This window comes from Natator depressus, chromosome 6 (genome assembly GCF_965152275.1).
Source record: "Natator depressus isolate rNatDep1 chromosome 6, rNatDep2.hap1, whole genome shotgun sequence".
NCBI classification, from domain to species: domain Eukaryota; kingdom Metazoa; phylum Chordata; order Testudines; family Cheloniidae; genus Natator; species Natator depressus.
In genome coordinates this window covers 63,939,083-63,955,177 of record NC_134239.1, presented here as the reverse complement: position 1 = coordinate 63,955,177, position 16,095 = coordinate 63,939,083, and the positions used below count along the sequence as shown (strand labels likewise).

Genomic DNA, 16,095 nt, shown 5'->3' with positions numbered 1-16,095 from the left:
GGGTGACCAGATGTCTCAATTTTATGGGGAAAGTCCAGATATTTGGGGCTTTTTCCTATGTAGGCACCTATTACCCCCCACCCCCGTCCTGATTTTTCACACTTGCTGTCTGTGCTGGAAAGCAGCCTATGGTCATGGGGATGTCGGTACCAGCTCTGTAGGGGGTCAAAGAGAGAAGTCCAGGTTGTGGAAGCTAAATTTAGATTATTAGGTGAAATGCGTAAATCCTTGGTCTCCACAGTAACTTTGCCTGAAATACCCTCCAGTTCTACATGTAGGGCTGGCTAGGGCCATGTCTACACTAGTGAGCTTAGAGCCACACAGCTGTACCTCTGTAAGAGCACTCCAGGAGCAGCTCTATGCTGTCGACATAATTATTAAACCATAATTAAACCACCTCCAATGAGCAGCGGTAGCTATACTGGAACTAGTGTAGATTCAGTTATATCAGTAAAAAGGTATCTAACGATCCTGAAGTATTTGCAGAACCACAAGAAGAACCGAATGGGTGGGAAACATAATGATTCCTTGGAGGACAGATTGCTGTGGGACATAGTGAGAACCAGTTCAAGGTTGTTGGTGCCATTCACGGAGCAGCTGCAGATGGTGCAGCGCTGCTTCTGGACCCAGGAAATAAGCATTGACTGGTTGGATCGCATTGTAATGCAGGTTTTGAATGACAAGCAGTGGCTGCAGAACTTTCGGATACACAAGGCCACATTCCTGGATCTGTGCACTAAGCTTGCCCCAGCCCTCCAACTTAGGGATACCAAAATCAGAGCTGCACTGACAGTGGAGAAGCGAATGGCGATTGCACTGTGGAAACTTGCAATGCCAGATTGATACTGGTCAGGTGGGAATCCCAGTGGTTATAGCTGCTTGCTCTGTCCTTTACAACATCTGTGAAGCAAAGTGGGAGAAGTTGCTACAGCAGAGGTGCACCGACTGTCTGCTGAATTTGAAATGCCAGATACAAGGGCTATTAGAAGAGCTCAATGCAGCACTGAATGGCTTTGAAAGACCATTTTAATACAGACCAGAGTAATGTGTGTTGTTAAAGTGTGCTCTACCTGGCCCTGCTCTTTTGTGATCTGGAAGGACTTGTGTGGTGACTGCTGTTGGAATATAACATTGTTAGTGCACCTATTAATTTTGTTTCTGAATGATTCTATGAATTGTGACACTGTGCAGTAAAAGGTAATTTGTTGATGTCAGAACTGCTGAGCACTCGGCAGCATAGGTTGCGAATTAATAAAGATGAATTATGTAATAGAATTTTATTCTGTAAGAAAATCAGTGCAAAAAACCATGCAATTTTATACCAAATACATTAAAAACATAATAAAACTTAATAAATTAAGAGAGCAGGACTTATGAAGGGGAAAGAACATTCATGTCCATTTTAGCTACTCATATACCAACCATGGATTTCACAGGTCTGTGTATGTGAAGCTGCGATTGTCTTTAATATCCCCCGGGGTGGAGTGATAGGATAGTGCTGTGACTCATGATGCCACCTGGAATGTTGAGGGGGGATTATGACGCTGGCAGACCAGGTTTCAGCTCGTGCCAAGGTACCTAGGCCCCACTGAAAACTAACAGATGCATATCTAGAAACCAGTCTGGCTCACCTATGTGTTAATATTGTTAAAATAGGTATTAGATTTATAGAGATATGTTTAATGTGTGGACTTTATGAAATGCTTGTGAGTTGCCGCATGCATTAATCTCACTTATAATATCCCACGGTAAAAGGTAATATTTGTTTACTTTGTGACTATAAAAGTGTTTGCTATGAAACTGGAAACCACTCAGTCAGGAGAGAAGCATTACCACGGGTATGTCTACACTACGAAATTAGGTCGATTTTATTGAAGTTGATTTTTAGAAATCGATTTTATACACTCGATTGTGTATGTCCCCACTAAGCGCATTAAGTCGACGGAGTGCCTCCTCAATACCGTGGCTAGCATCGACTTACGGAGTGGTGCACTGTGGGTAGCTATCCCACAGTTCCCGCAGTCTCTGCTGCCCATTGGAATTCTGGGTTAAGCTCCCAATGCCTGATGGGGCAAAAACATTGTTGCAGGTGATTTTGGGTACATGTCGTCAGTGGTCCTCCCTCCCTCTGTGAAAGCAATAGCAGACAATCATTTTGCGCCTTTTTTCCTGGGTTACCTGTGCAGATGCCATACCATGGCAAGCATGGAGCCCGCTCAGCTCACCGCTGCTGTTGTGAGCATTGTAAACACCTCGTGCATTATCCTGAAGTATGTGCAGAACTAAGAGATGCCAGGGTTAAGAGATGCCAGCACGAGGACAATTGTTTTGAGGACATGGACACAGACGATCCTGAAAGCACGGGATGTGGCAATTGGGACATCATGGCGGCAGTGGGGCTGGTTGATAAAGTGGAACGCCGTTTCTGGGCCCAGCAAACAAGCACAGAATGGTGGGACCACTTTCATGGAACTTTGTGACTTGCTTTCCCCAGCCCGAAGCACAGGAATACCAAGATGAGAGCTGCCCTGACAGTTGAGAAGTGAGTGGAAGCTTGCAACGCCTGACTACTACTGGTCAGTCGGGAATCAGTTTGGAGTGGGCAAGTCTACTGTGGGGACTGCTGTGATCCAAGTAGCCAAAGCAATCACTGATGTTCTGTTATCAAGGGTAGTGACTCTGGGAAATGTGCAGGTCATACTGGATGGCTTTGCTGCAATGGGGTTCCCTAACTGTGGTGGGGCAATAGACAGAATGTATATCCCCACCTTGGCAGCAGACCACCTTGCCAACCAGTACGTAAACTGCAAGGGGTACTTCTCAATGGTGCTGCAAGCACTGGTGGATCACAAGGGATATTTCATTGACATCAACGTGGGATGGCCGGGCAAGGTACATGATGCTCGCATCTTTAGGAACTCCGGGCTGTTCGAGCAGTTGCAAGAAGGGACTTACTTCCCAGACCAGAAAATTACCGTTGGGGATGTTGAAATGCCAATAGATATCCTTGGGGACCCAACCTTCCCCTTGCTCCAATGGCTCAGGAAGCCATACACAGGCAGCCTGGACAGTAGTAAGGAGCAGTTCAACTATAGGCTAAGCAAGTGCAGAATGGTGGTAGAATGTGCCTTTGGACATTTAAAAGCTCAATGGCGCTGTTTGCTGACTAGGTTAGACCTCAGCACAACCAATATTCCCATTGTTATTCTGCTTGCTGTGTGCTCCATAATATCTGTGCGAGTAAGGGGGAGCCGTTTATGGTGGGGTGGGAGGTTGAGGCAAATCACCTGGCAGCCAATTTTGAGCAGCCAGACACCAGGGCAATTAGAAGAGCACAGCCAGGCACCCTGCGCATCAGAGAAGCTTTGAAAACTAGTTTCAGGACTGGCCAGGCTACGGTGTGACAGTTGTATGTTTCTCCTTCATGCAAACCCACCCCCTTTGTTGATTTTAATTCCCTGTAAGCCAACCACCCTACCCACTTCGATCACAGCTGGCAAAAGAAATAAAGTCACTATTGTTTTGAAACCATAATTTCTTTCTTTATTAATTAAAAAAAAAAGTGAGATAACTGACAAGGTAGCCTGGGTGGGGTGGGGGAGGAGGGAAGGACGAGGCCTCATTGCTTATTGTAGCCACACTACAAATCAAAGCTGTTTGAATGACAGCCTTCTGTTGCTTGGGCCATCCTCTGGAGTGGAGTGGCTGAGTGCCCGGAGCTTCCCCCCACGTTCTGGGGCGTCTGGGTGAGGGGGATATGGAACTTGAGGAGGAGGACAGGGTGGATGCAGCTTGAGGAGGTTATACGGTGGATGCAGCGGCGGTCTGTGCTCTTGTTGCCTTTCCTGCAGCTCCACCAGACGCCTGAGCATGTCCGTTTGCTCCCCCATTAGCCTCAGCATTGCTTCCTGCCTCTGCTCTTCGTGCTTACTTAATGCTTTCCTGGCCTCTGCCAGTGAATGCCTCCATGCATTCAGCTGTGCCCTATCAGTGCGGGAGGACTGCATGATCTTGGAAAACAAGTCATCGTGAGTGCATTTGTTTCACCTTCTAATCTGCGATAACCTCAGGGATGGAGATGATGGGGGGGCATAGAAACATTTGCACCTGGGGGGAGATTAAAAGGGAGAGTAAAATTTAAGATGATACATTTCTGAGAACAAAGGGAGACTCTTTCACAGTGAATCAAGCAATTCACAGCAGACAGCACACGTGCTTTAGGTACAAGGTCGCATTTTGCCTTTTATATTGAGCGCCTGCCAGTATGGTGACACATCACAAATGGCTGGGCAACAGAATTCAGTTTCCAGGCAGCCATGGTAAGCCTTTTGGTACATGAGTTGGCTTCTTACGCCTTCATAACATGTGGGAATGGTTTCAAACTGCAGTGCCATCCTCTCCCATAGCAAGCAATGCCGGTTGGGTTTCACATTTAGAAGGAGGGGCTGCAGTTTTCAGGTGGATGTGCAGCACACACCTCCCCCCACCCTACCAGGTGGCTATTCTCTGGGATGATCCCTTCACCCCTCCCTCCGCCACATGGCTGTTCTCAGGGATGATCCCTTTTAGCCAAGCACAAACAACCCAGCATGAATGAGGTCCTTTGACTGTTCCCTTACAAAAATTTGCCTATTTCAACCAGGTGACCATGAATGATACCACTCTCCTGAGGCTAACACAGAAAGATATAGATCAAATGTTGCTTGAATGCGACCAAAACCCAGGACCATTCACTGCCATGCTTTGTGCTGCAATGATTCCAGACTACTTGCTACTGGCTTGGCATGGTAAAGTGTCCTACCTTGGAGGACGAAATAAGGCAGCCCTCCCCAGAAACCTTCTGCAAAGGCTTTCAGAGTACCTCCAGGAGAGCTTCATGGAGATGTCCCTGGAGGATTCCCGCTCCATCCCTGGACACGTTAACAGACTTTTCCAGTAGCTGTACTGGCCGCGAATGCATCCCAATTCTTCAGGGCAAATCAAACATTAAACACAGTTGCTTTTAAACCCTGTACTGTAGTTACAAATGTGCACTCACCAGAGCTGCCTTCTCCGGCTTCAGGGATGGGGATCCCGCCTTCGGAGGGTATTGGCTCCAGGGTAATTTAAAGGTCCTGGCTGCCGGGGAGAATGGATTCACCACTTGCCTGCTGCGCATTCTCCTCCTCCTCCTCCTCCCGTTCCTCAGCCACAAAATCCTCCTCCCTGTTGCGTGAGACTTCCCCCCTTGCAGCTGTCCATGGACAGTGGTGGGGTAGTGGTAGGGTCCCCCCCTAGAATGCCATGCAGTTGATCATAGAAGCGGCATGTATGGAGCTCTGATCCGGAGCAACCGTTTGCCTCCTTTGTCTTTTGGTAGGCTTGCCTGAGCGCCTTAACTTTCACACGGCACTGCTGTGCATCCCTGGTGTAGCCTCTCTCCACCATGCCCTGTGTGATTTTGGCGGATATATTAGCATTTCTTCTTTTTGATCGGAGTTTGGCTTGCACAGATTCTTCTCCCCATACAGCAATCAGATCCAGTGTCTCCCTTTCGGTCCATGGTGGAGCTCATTTGCGATTCTGGGGGGACTGCATGGTCACCTGTGCTGCTGAGCTCGCCACCCTGACCAAACAGGAAACGAAATTCAAAATTTCCCAGGGCTTTTCCTGTGTACCTGGCTAGTGCATTGGAGCTGAAAGTGCTTTCCAGAGCGGTCACATTGGAGCACTCTGGGATAGCTCCTGGAGGCCAATACCGTCAAATTGCATCTGCACTACCCCAAATTCGACTCAGCAAGGTCGGTTTTAGCACTACTCCCCTCGCCAGGGAGGAGTACAGAAGTAGATTTTAAGAGCCCTTTAGGTCGACAGAACGGGGTTGGTTGTGTAGAAGCATTCATTTTAAAGTCAACTTAATGTGGCTAAATTCAACCTAACCCGTAGTGTAGACCAGGGCCAAGAGTGAAATACTAGTTTATCATAAGAGGTATCATCTCCTGGCCAACAAAAGAAGACACATAGATGTCAGACAAACCATTGTGGAGTATGAGTGGACAAAAGACTTTGCTGATTGCTCCACCCCACACCCATGAAATGGAGACACACATAAACCCTCCTCCCATTAGGTTGAGCTCTGGGGGAAGGGATAAAAATCTCTGTCAAGGAAAATTGTTACCACGGTTCTGCGTGGAATTTGGAGATGGCAATATTTTGAAGCATAAGCAAGGGATCCCCAAGCTGCTTAGTTTGAGTTAGCCCTATAGACATATAGAGCTTGCATATAGCTGCCACTGTTTCCCTTTGGAACCTATGACTCTAACACATGTGTGTGTGTATGTTTACGTCCTTTAACCTTGTAAATAACTCTCATTTCTTTTTCCTAGTTAATAAATCTTTAGTTAGTTTATTACAGATTGGCTACAAGTGTTGTCTTTGGCAAGAACTCTAAGGTACAATTGACCAGGGGTAAGTGACTGGTCCTTTGGGACTGAAAATTGTTGTAATTTTTGGTGTAAGGGACGATCTATCACTAAGGGAGGTTTGCCTGGTTGACAAGATAGACTGGAAAGCCCAAGGGGACTGTCTGTGGCTCCATGTTAAAGCTGTTATAGTGCTTTGGGAGTTCACACTTGTTACTTGGTTGGCGAAATCTAATTATAGAACACACAAACAGTTTGGGATTTGTGCCTTGTTTCTTGACAGTCTGCCCTGAGGTTGGTAATCATGCGCGTGAGCTACTCCCAGTAGCTTGACAGGGGTATACGAAGCTCTCTATGGGCTGCAGAGGAAGGCAGGCCTGGGATTTTTGAACTTACAGGTCCATCAGAGTCTGCAACATATGTATTTGCTGCCTGATAAGCCCCATTATGTCCTGGTGCATCTCCCTTTCCTTTTCCTGCTAGGACTCCTCGGCCTTTCTCCTCTCCACTGATTCCTTCTCCAGGGTACCTGCAATGTTCCTCTTCCAAGCCCTGTGCTCACAGTCCGAAACAGCTCTGACTTGCAGGATCTCATTGAACATGTCATCCTGAGTCCACTTCTTCCTCCTCCTTATCTGGCTCAGGCCTTCCATGGGTGTGAAGTGGGAGACCCTGAAGGCCGCAATGGCAGCACAGCAGAAGATAAAACACGCAGAGGTACCATTGTCAGTGTATTCCTTAAGATGCTGAACTCACTCCCTTTGCTCCCCTAAAGTTGTAAGCACTACGTTCTCACTTCTGTTTGGGATTGCTTGTGTGTGGCGCCAGTCACTGCAGTAGCCATGGTGAGTATGGCCCACCAGGGGTTGGAGAAGTGAGGAGGAAATTGCTCGGGTGCATGAATCTATTAGTATAGGGCAATGGCACTGATTACTGGCACCATTTTCCACAGGCAGTGGTAATTTTAGCTGATTTCTCACTCCTGAATTTTAGACTGGCATTCTGAAGGCCCCTGGGCCCATGTGCTGCTAGCCTGTGTACGGCAATAGTACCTGCTGAGTGGAAGGCAGCCCTTCTGAGAAACCTTTCGCAGAGAATTGCAGAATACCTCCATGAAAGTTTCACTGAGATCTCTCAGGATTCAAAGGACATTCCTACGTACATAACCAAACTGCTCCACGTGGTCCCCCTGCCTAACTCTAAAGGGGAATGAAAAGTAGATAGCAACTCTACCTCTCTTGGTTTACCACTACGTCTTCTAGCACAAGTACATTAATGAAAAGTCAAAAGATGTGTCCTGCTACTTTGGGGATACCATCCATGTAACTAAAAATTCACCTATACACTTACCTGAGCTTTCTTTCCCCTGCATCAGGCTCACCCGTGCTTGACTGGCTGGACTGCAGTGGAGTCAAAAATAGGTCCTGGCTCGCTGCGCAGCTGGATCCCCCGGTCACCTGTCCCCCATAGTCCTCCTCTTCCTTGTCCACCACCTTCTCCTCCTTGCTGTTCACGGCAGGGGCTTGTGACTTGGGCTCTGTGGAGGTATACACGGTGCTGAATGGGTGAAGGGCTTTAAAGGGAAGTGGGGGGTGTCAAGGTTCCTTCCCCACTCTGAACTCTAGGGTACAGATGGGGGGACCTGCATGAAAGACCCCCTAAGCTTATTCTTACCAGCTTAGGTTAAAAACTTCCCCAAGGTACAAACTTTGCCTTGTCCTTGAACCCTATGCTGCCACCACCAAGCGTGTTAAACAAAGAACAGGGAAAGAGCCCACTTGGAGATGTCTTCCCCCAAAATATCCCCCCAAGCCCTGCACCCCCTTTCCTGGGGAAGGCTTGATAAAAATCCTCACTAATTTGTACAGGTGAACACAGACCCAAACCCTTGGATCTTAAGAACAATGAAAAATCAATCAGGTTCTTAAAAGAAGAATTTTAATTGAAGAAAAGATAAAAGAATCACCTCTGTAAAATCAGGATGGTAAATACCTTACAGGGTAATCAGATTCAAAACATAGAGAATCCCTCTAGGCAAAACCTTAAGTTACAAAAGGACACAAAAACAGGAATATACATTCCATTCAGCACAGCATATTTTACCAGCCATTAAACAAAAGGAAATCTAACGCATTTCTAGCTAGATTACTTACTAACTTAACAGAGTTTCTGAGACTGCATTCCTGATCTGTTCCCGGCAAAAGCATCACACAGACAGACAGACCCTTTGTTCCCCCCTCCACCCCACAGCTTTGAAAGTATCTTGTCTCCTCATTGGTCATGTTGGTCAGGGGCCAGCGAGGTTATCTTAGCTTCTTAACCCTTTACAGGTGAAAGGGTTTTGCCTCTGGCCAGGAGGGATTTTATAGCACTGTATACAGAAAGGTAATTACCTTCCCTTTATTTTTATGATGGGGGGCTTCCAGTCTCCATGACACTGGGGCAGTAGAATTCAAAACGGTGACCAGAGTGGTCAGTGTGGGGCATTGTGGGGACTGGGACTACTGCTGGAGGACAGTTATGGTCTCTACACTCATTGACCTAAGTACATCCACTGTGGTTCTATGCCACTCCAGGAGGTAGTGTTACTATATTGGCATAACAGGGTGCTTATAGTGGTGGGCGACCAATTTGAGTGTAGACGTGTGACTGCTAGGTCGATGTAAGCCACAGCGGTGTGTGAGTCTTTCATTTGGGGAGGCTTACACGTGAGTGCTGGAAGCTCCCTAGAAGTTGATGGGCCACCAGCGCTCAGACCAAGGCCCCACCCCGAAAGGTCCTGCCCCACTCTGCCTCTTTTCCCGAGGCCCCGTCCACACTCCACCCCCTCTCCTGAGCTACCTCATCTGCTCCTCTCTACCTCTTCCCCTGAGGCCCTCTCCAACCCCTCCCCTGAGCCCACCCTGCCTGCTCCTATCTGCCTCTTCCTCCAAGGCCCACCCATCCACCTCCTGCTCCTCTCTTCCTCTTCCCCCAAACCTCCTGCCCGCTCCTCTCTTCCTCTTCCCCCAAACCCCCCACCCACTGGCCACTCCTTTCTGCCTCTTCCACTGAGGCCCTCCCACCCACCCACTGCTCGCTCATCTCTGCATCAGAGAGGAGTGAGCAGCCGGTGCCTAGGGGGAAGAGGCTGCGTGGGGGTGGGGCCTTGGGGCAGAGCGCAGGCTGGGCCATGGTCCAGGCGCCGGTGAGCCCCCCCACCACACCTGTAGGGAACTTCCGACGCTCCAAAAGCGACGGGCTGGCGGGCCTCCAAAGGGAGGTGACCTGCACTGCATCCCCGGCAGTTACCCTCCTGCATGGCCAGCCTTTTTTGGGGAGGCTTAGCCTCCCCAAGCCTCTTATACATGCTGCCCATGACATAAGCTGCCTTGCATTGACCTAACTATGTAGTGTAGAAAACCAGGCTTTAGACCACTATAATTTATTCCCCTTCTTGTAAGAGAATAATTATACAAGTATAAAGGACTTTTATATTGATACAACTGCATCCATATTGCAGGGGTTGCTGCTTTAAATATATATATTAAAACAATACTATTGTGTGTAGGGAAACCCTAAGACTGAGACATCAGCTTGAGATGTCCATAATACAAATGTAATTATCTATCAAATAATAAAAGATAGCACAAAAATTAGAGGAAGAACAGGAAGGCATAAAAAATTGTTTAAAAAATAGGCACTCCGTCAAAACTAAACATTACAAATGTTTGTACACCAGTGTGAGAAATTAGGAGCAAAAATTGGTGAATTACAAAACCTGGCAATTGGAGAGGACCTTGACATAACAGACATTTTTGAAATATGGTGCAATGATGGAAAATAAACTATATTCTGTTTTAGTTGGGTAGAAACTATACAGAGAAAAATAGAGTAAGTAGTAGAAATTGGAAAATCACACTATACTTGAAAGATTTCATGGAAACCTATGAAAAACATTGCTGTGTAGAGAAGACCATACACTAGAATCTGTATGGATACAAATCCGAAGTCATACAAATGCAAATATACCAATGTGGTTGCATTACCTGCCTCCAGGTCAAGAAAAATGTAACAAGTGTTAAATCTTGAGGGAGATCAAAGAGGTAAATAAATCTAATAAAGCACTATAAATGGATGACGTCAATTGCCTGCATATAAAGTAGTCATATGTCACAAGGTTAAAAGAAGCAGTTTCTTGACACTTAAAATTATTGTTTCTTGGAAAAGTTAGTTCTGCAGCACAGAAGAGGAAAGGATACTCTCAACCTTCTACTACGTAACAAAGAGGAGTTTCTTTCTTTAAAAAAAAAGTTGGAACTATAGTTGAGTCATTAAGCAATAGTCATCACAGCATAATTAAATTCAACATCCTCGGGGCAGGGATTGTACCAAAAATTAATGACATTACACTTTAGAAAGGGGGATTTTTAAAAATAAATGAAGTTATTTTAAAAGATCCTAAAGTTTAAAGTGAGGAAATTAAAATATTTACGTTCAGCCTGGAGTCTACTTGAGGAAACCACAACAGGGCTAACAGAAGTCATGTATACCCTTAAACTAAAACGAAAGCAGGAAGGCAAGACAAAATACAGTCTGTTTAATGGAGCCTGCAAAAGTTTATCTGAGCCAAACAGGCATCCTTCATTAAATGGAAATCCATCCCCACTGCAGCCAGTAGAAAGGAACATAAACGTAGCAAACATAGGATGAAAATTGGGAAGTCAAAGAAGGAACTATGAGAAAGAAAAAAAAGGCAGTGGGAAAAACACAAAATAAAGAACAACAAGAAGAGTGTAAAATGGTAAATAACCTCCACCCTTCCCAAAATAAATATAAAATTAAGAGACAAACTGAAAAAAAGATAGAGACAGACAAAATCAGGAAAGAGAAAAGGACAAAAACCAACTGAGAAGCAGCAACCATATCCAGGCATGGCAAGAGGGTACATGTTGGGAACAAGTCCTGATATATAATCAACATGAGACTCCAGCACAAAGAGGTTGGGACCATTAGACAATACTGCTATATATATATATGTGCCAGGGGACAGAGTTCTGGTTATTTAGTGAGAACCTTAAGTTTTGCATTGGATTTTGCAAAGAGGCATAAACAAGGTAGGTGACCGAAATCTATTGGAATTCAGTAGGATTTGGGCACCTAACTTCTTTAAACTTCTTTGAAAATCTCAGGTTTATATTTCCAAACTTTTATATGGTTAAAATCTCAACTATCTGCATTCAGTGTGTATGGAGACACTGAAACAATGACAGTTGTTGCTTAAAATTGCTTTGACATTGTGATAGTTTGGAGATGTGTTGTCACATTGTGAATTTCATTTTGTTTTTACCACTTGTGATTGTAACTTTCATTGTAGATTAGAGCATCCATTCTGTGGCAGAGGTGTGATCGGGGTGGCCAACCTGAGCCTGAGAAGGAGACAGAATTTACCAATATACGTTGCCAAAGAGCCACAGTAATACGTCAGCAGACCCCCATCAGTTCCCCCTCCACCCAACTCCCAGCGCCTCCCGCCCACCGGCAGCCCTGCCAATCAGCACGTCCCCCTCCCTCTCCGCACCTCCCAATCAGCTGTTTCGTGGTGTGCAGGAGGCTCTGTGGGGAGCAGGGAGGAGCGAGGGCACTGCAGGCTCAGGGGATGGGGTGGGAAGGAGTTGAGTGGGGGCAGGGCCCGTGGCAGAGCCCGGGGTTGAGCACTGAGCACCCACCGGCACATTGGAAAGTTGGCGCCTGTAGCTCCAGCCCCGGAGTTGATGCCTATACAAGGAACCACATATTAACTTCTGAGGAGCTGCTGTGGCTGAGGAGCCACAGGTTGGCCACCCCTGGGATTTATTGTCCTTGAGAAGCTCTGACAGAGCCATCACCATTGAACTACGCTTTGTTACTAGAACAATGTTTTTTTCTATCACCAAAGGGCCATTGACTTTGAATGTCTCTCTACACAGAAGCTAAAGGGGGGCAGGCCTGGAACATAGTCCTTACCCCCCCATCTTGCAGGCAGCACATGAGAAAATGGGGGACAGAGTCGGTTTTAAAAGAGGTGCTTCTCTAAGCAAGGGAGGCCATTCCATCAGTAGAAACAAGATGGCCAGGTCAAGAGGGCTGGAAGAGTTGCCTGGCCTAAGGACTTGGACCAATCCCAGTGATCACAGAGATGTTGAGGTCAGACTAAGGGGAATTGCATTGGGAGTTTGTCATTTTCCATAGATCTGTAACTTTCTTGTGTTTTTTTAAGAGTAATGTGTTTGGGATTAAGACATTCCTTTGCAAAGCCTGTGTTCCCTGCACTACCTCCATATAGTCCCTCAAGAGATTAATTGAGAAATCTGAGCTTCCACAGTGAGGTGGACTTTGGGGGAATATGCCTAAGCAGCTGGGGGCTCAGGAGGGTTGTGGAACTGGTTTTGGGGTCCAAGGCAGCCAGGCTGTGGGGTGCCACTGCCCAAGAAGGGTGTCAGAGACAGGGGCGGTCCCTGGGAATGGGAGACCCAGAGCTAAAAACCAGTCACTCTGCTCAGGGGGCTTAGAAACACATGGGATTCAATGGCTGGATCAAATCACTACAGACTGGCATCTGTTCAGAGACAGGGACTGGGCTAGGTTGGAACAAACAGTTTCTCCTTTAAAGTGTTTATTTGGCTCTCTAAGGCAATCGGAGTTTTGTTCAAAAAAATGAAAAGTTAAAAAAAATATATATATATATTTTCAAAGAGAATAATTTGTAGAGAGAGGTAAAGAATAATGGAAACCCCATGTCTGCTCTGAATGTGGTTTCACTACCAAAACAGAATCATATCATCTAGTGAATTTAAAGTCTTTATTTTTCCTATTGTCACGGGCACAAGCATTTTCCAGTAAACAGCAACTTTCTTTGATGGCTCATCTAACCATTGTGACGGGGCAAGGCCAGATGGCTCTAGAAAAGTAGTGGGAGAGAGACACATTAGCTCCAGGCTAAACAAATCCCTGGTACCAGGTTAAGTGAAATGGAAGCTGCTCCAGGTCAATTAAGACACCTGGGGCCAATTAAGAACTTTCCAGAAGGCAGGGAGAATGCTAGGTTGATTGGGACACCTGAAGCCAATCAGGGGCTGGCTGAAACTAGTTAAAAGCCTCCCAGCCAGTCAGGTGGGTGTGCATGTCAGGAGCTGTGGGAGGCAGTTGTGCTGTTGGAGAGGCTGAGTAGTATGCACCATATCAGGCACAAGGAAGGAGGCCCTGAGGTAAGGGTGAAGTGGAGCTTGAGGAAGTGAGGGTTGCTGTGGGGGAAGTAGCCCAGGGAATTGTACATGTCATGTTTCTAAAAGGTCAGCTACCATAGCTGATACTATTAGGGTCCCTGGGCTGGAGCCTGGAGTAGAGGGTGGGCCTGGGCTCTTCCCCCCCCCCACCTTTGCCCCTGATTAATCACTGAGACTGGGATACAACAGTGATTGTGCAAGGAAGGATAACTTCTCCTCACCTCCCTCGCTGGCTTATGATGAAAATGGCTCAGTAGACTGTGACCCTTGTCTCTAGAGAAAGAAGGGTTACATGGAGGGTCACACTGAGCCTCTGAGGCTAGCGAAATCTGCCAGGAAACATGGGACCCACGGAGGCAAGGACATAGCTTTGTCACAACTGGTGTGAGGAGTAGGACTTCGTTCACAGTGTGGCGGAAGAAAGAGGTATTTTTAAAAAAAAAAGTGCACTGGGGTTTTGGATTTTTTTTTGTTTTGGTTTTTGTTTGTTTGCTTTGTACCGCAATGGAGGAGGTGGTAAGAGCTCTGGTACAAGCCATGGCAGCTCAGCAGGAGGCCACCTGGGTTCAGGCAATGGCACAACAGGAGTCTATGCAGCTACAGCAGGAAACCAATCAATTATTGATGAGCCAGGCGACCCAAGATCGTGCCCTCTTGAGAGAGGTGGTGGACCAGCTGAAGATCCTCACCACCCAGGCCTGGGGGTCCGAGGGGATGCGAACCCTGAGGGCCACTGGTTGTCTGCCAAAGATGATGTCAGGAGATGACATAGAGGCATATCTCCTCTCATTGGAAAGGACTGCTCAGCGTGAGGCGTGGCCCCAGGAGCAGTGGGCCAGCATTCTCGCCCCTTTTTTGTGTGGAGAGGCCCAGAAGGCCTACTTTGACTTGCCTGCCACGGATGCCACTGACTATACCTGTCTGAAGGCAGAGATCCTAGCACAATCAGGGGTAACGGCAGAGGTAAGGGCCCAGAGGTTCCATGAGTGGAAATACCAGGAGAACAAACCCCCGAGGTCCCAGCTATTCGACCTCATACACCTCGCACGGAAGTGGTTACAGCCCGAGGTGTGCAGGCCGGAGGAGATTTTGGAGACCCTGGTCATAGACCATTACATGCGGGGACTGCCGCCAGATCTCCGCAAATGGGTAGGCCAGAATGATCTGTCCACGTACGATGAGATGATCACACTGGTAGAAAGACGGATGACAGCCAGGGAACTGACCCGACTACCCAAGGAAGGCCCCTTTCGAAGCAAGCACCCGACCCCAACCCTGGAAGGTTGGGCAGCCAACCCCCTGGGGAGTCCTAGGTGGAAGAAGGGGGGGGGGGCCAAAACCAGCGGGGACCCCAGAAGGAAGGGATTGGCCTGAGTGGGGGGAACCCTGGGACTAAACCCCCTAACCCCCGGGATAGGGGAGTGATTAAAAGCAATTATAGATATTATGCATGTGGGGAGTGGGGACATATAGCAGCACAGTGTCCCAGCACCGAGGAGCCTATGCAATGTAACTTGGGGGATTGGGAGGTCCCATGCTCCCTTATCCACCTCGCGGGGGTCGCATTAGCCCCGCATAATTACACGAGGCCAGTGAGGCTAAATGGAGCAGAGACTACAGCGCTTGTGGACTCTGGGAGTGCTATCACCCCCATATCGGGTAAGCTGATAAAAAGTCAGCTGCTACAAGCCAAACACGTAGCAGTGACGTGCGTGCATGGGGCCACGAGTCATTACCCCACCATCCCAGTGGAGATAGAGGTTCAGGGAAACCCCATTGAGGTGACCGTGGGTGTAGTTCCTAAACTCCCATATCCTGTAGTCATTGGGAGGGACTATCTAGGGTCTGATAATTTACTCCCCGTGGAGAGGCTGGAGGGAGGTGGGGACCCTGAGGACAGCGACTCGGCACCAGGGGAATGTCAACCTCCGATGTTCGCTGAGATTTCTCAGGATCTGTTTTCAGCCCCCCGAAAGACCCGGAAGACAAAAAGAGAGGAAGGCCGCGAAGGCCTTGGGAACCCGGATCCTGACCCAGGGTCAGAAGACCTCCCTAGTAGGCAGATGGATGCGAGCAGCCAACAGAGAAACTTCCACCACAGAAGATGAGCCAGAAGCTGCCCCCAGCCATGACTGCGGCGAGCCGTTGGAAGAAGCAGAAGCCAGCCCCTGGGAGCTTGGGCAGGTTAGTCCTGCGAGAGAGACTTTTGGGCGGGACCAGGTGGAGGACTCCAGATATGATAACCCCAAGAAAGAGATGGCTGAGATTGATGGGATACCCGTGGATGGGAAGGTCCGGGGTCCCGGACCTTACTTTAGAGTGAAGAAAGATCTCCTGTACTGTGAGGTGCAAATGCAGGAGCAAGAGATACAACAACTTCTGGTGCCACGAAAACACCAAAAAGCCATATTGAGTCTCGCCCACAGTCACCTGTTTGGAGGACACCTAGG

General features: G+C 47.7%; 1 protein-coding gene across 7 annotated transcripts in view; it reads right to left on the bottom strand.

The window, feature by feature from the left end:
• Positions 1-3,587: 3,587 nt before the first annotated feature.
• The window catches only part of LOC141989158 (protein NYNRIN-like), a 32,733-nt gene continuing 20,225 nt past the window's right edge, over positions 3,588-16,095 (bottom strand). For 3 of the 7 annotated variants that reach the window (XR_012639925.1, XM_074955546.1, XM_074955540.1), the window contains exons 2-5: positions 7,752-7,938; positions 6,931-7,073; positions 5,039-5,605; positions 3,588-4,107 (exon numbers count right to left, since the gene is read on the bottom strand). Coding sequence is in view for 2 of the 7 variants with exons in the window: in XM_074955546.1 (XP_074811647.1) it covers positions 5,580-5,605; positions 6,931-7,073; positions 7,752-7,938 (356 nt within the window). In the remaining 5 variants the exon portion in view is untranslated. The other 4 variants (XM_074955541.1, XM_074955543.1, XM_074955544.1 and 1 more) reach the window with 4 other exon arrangements.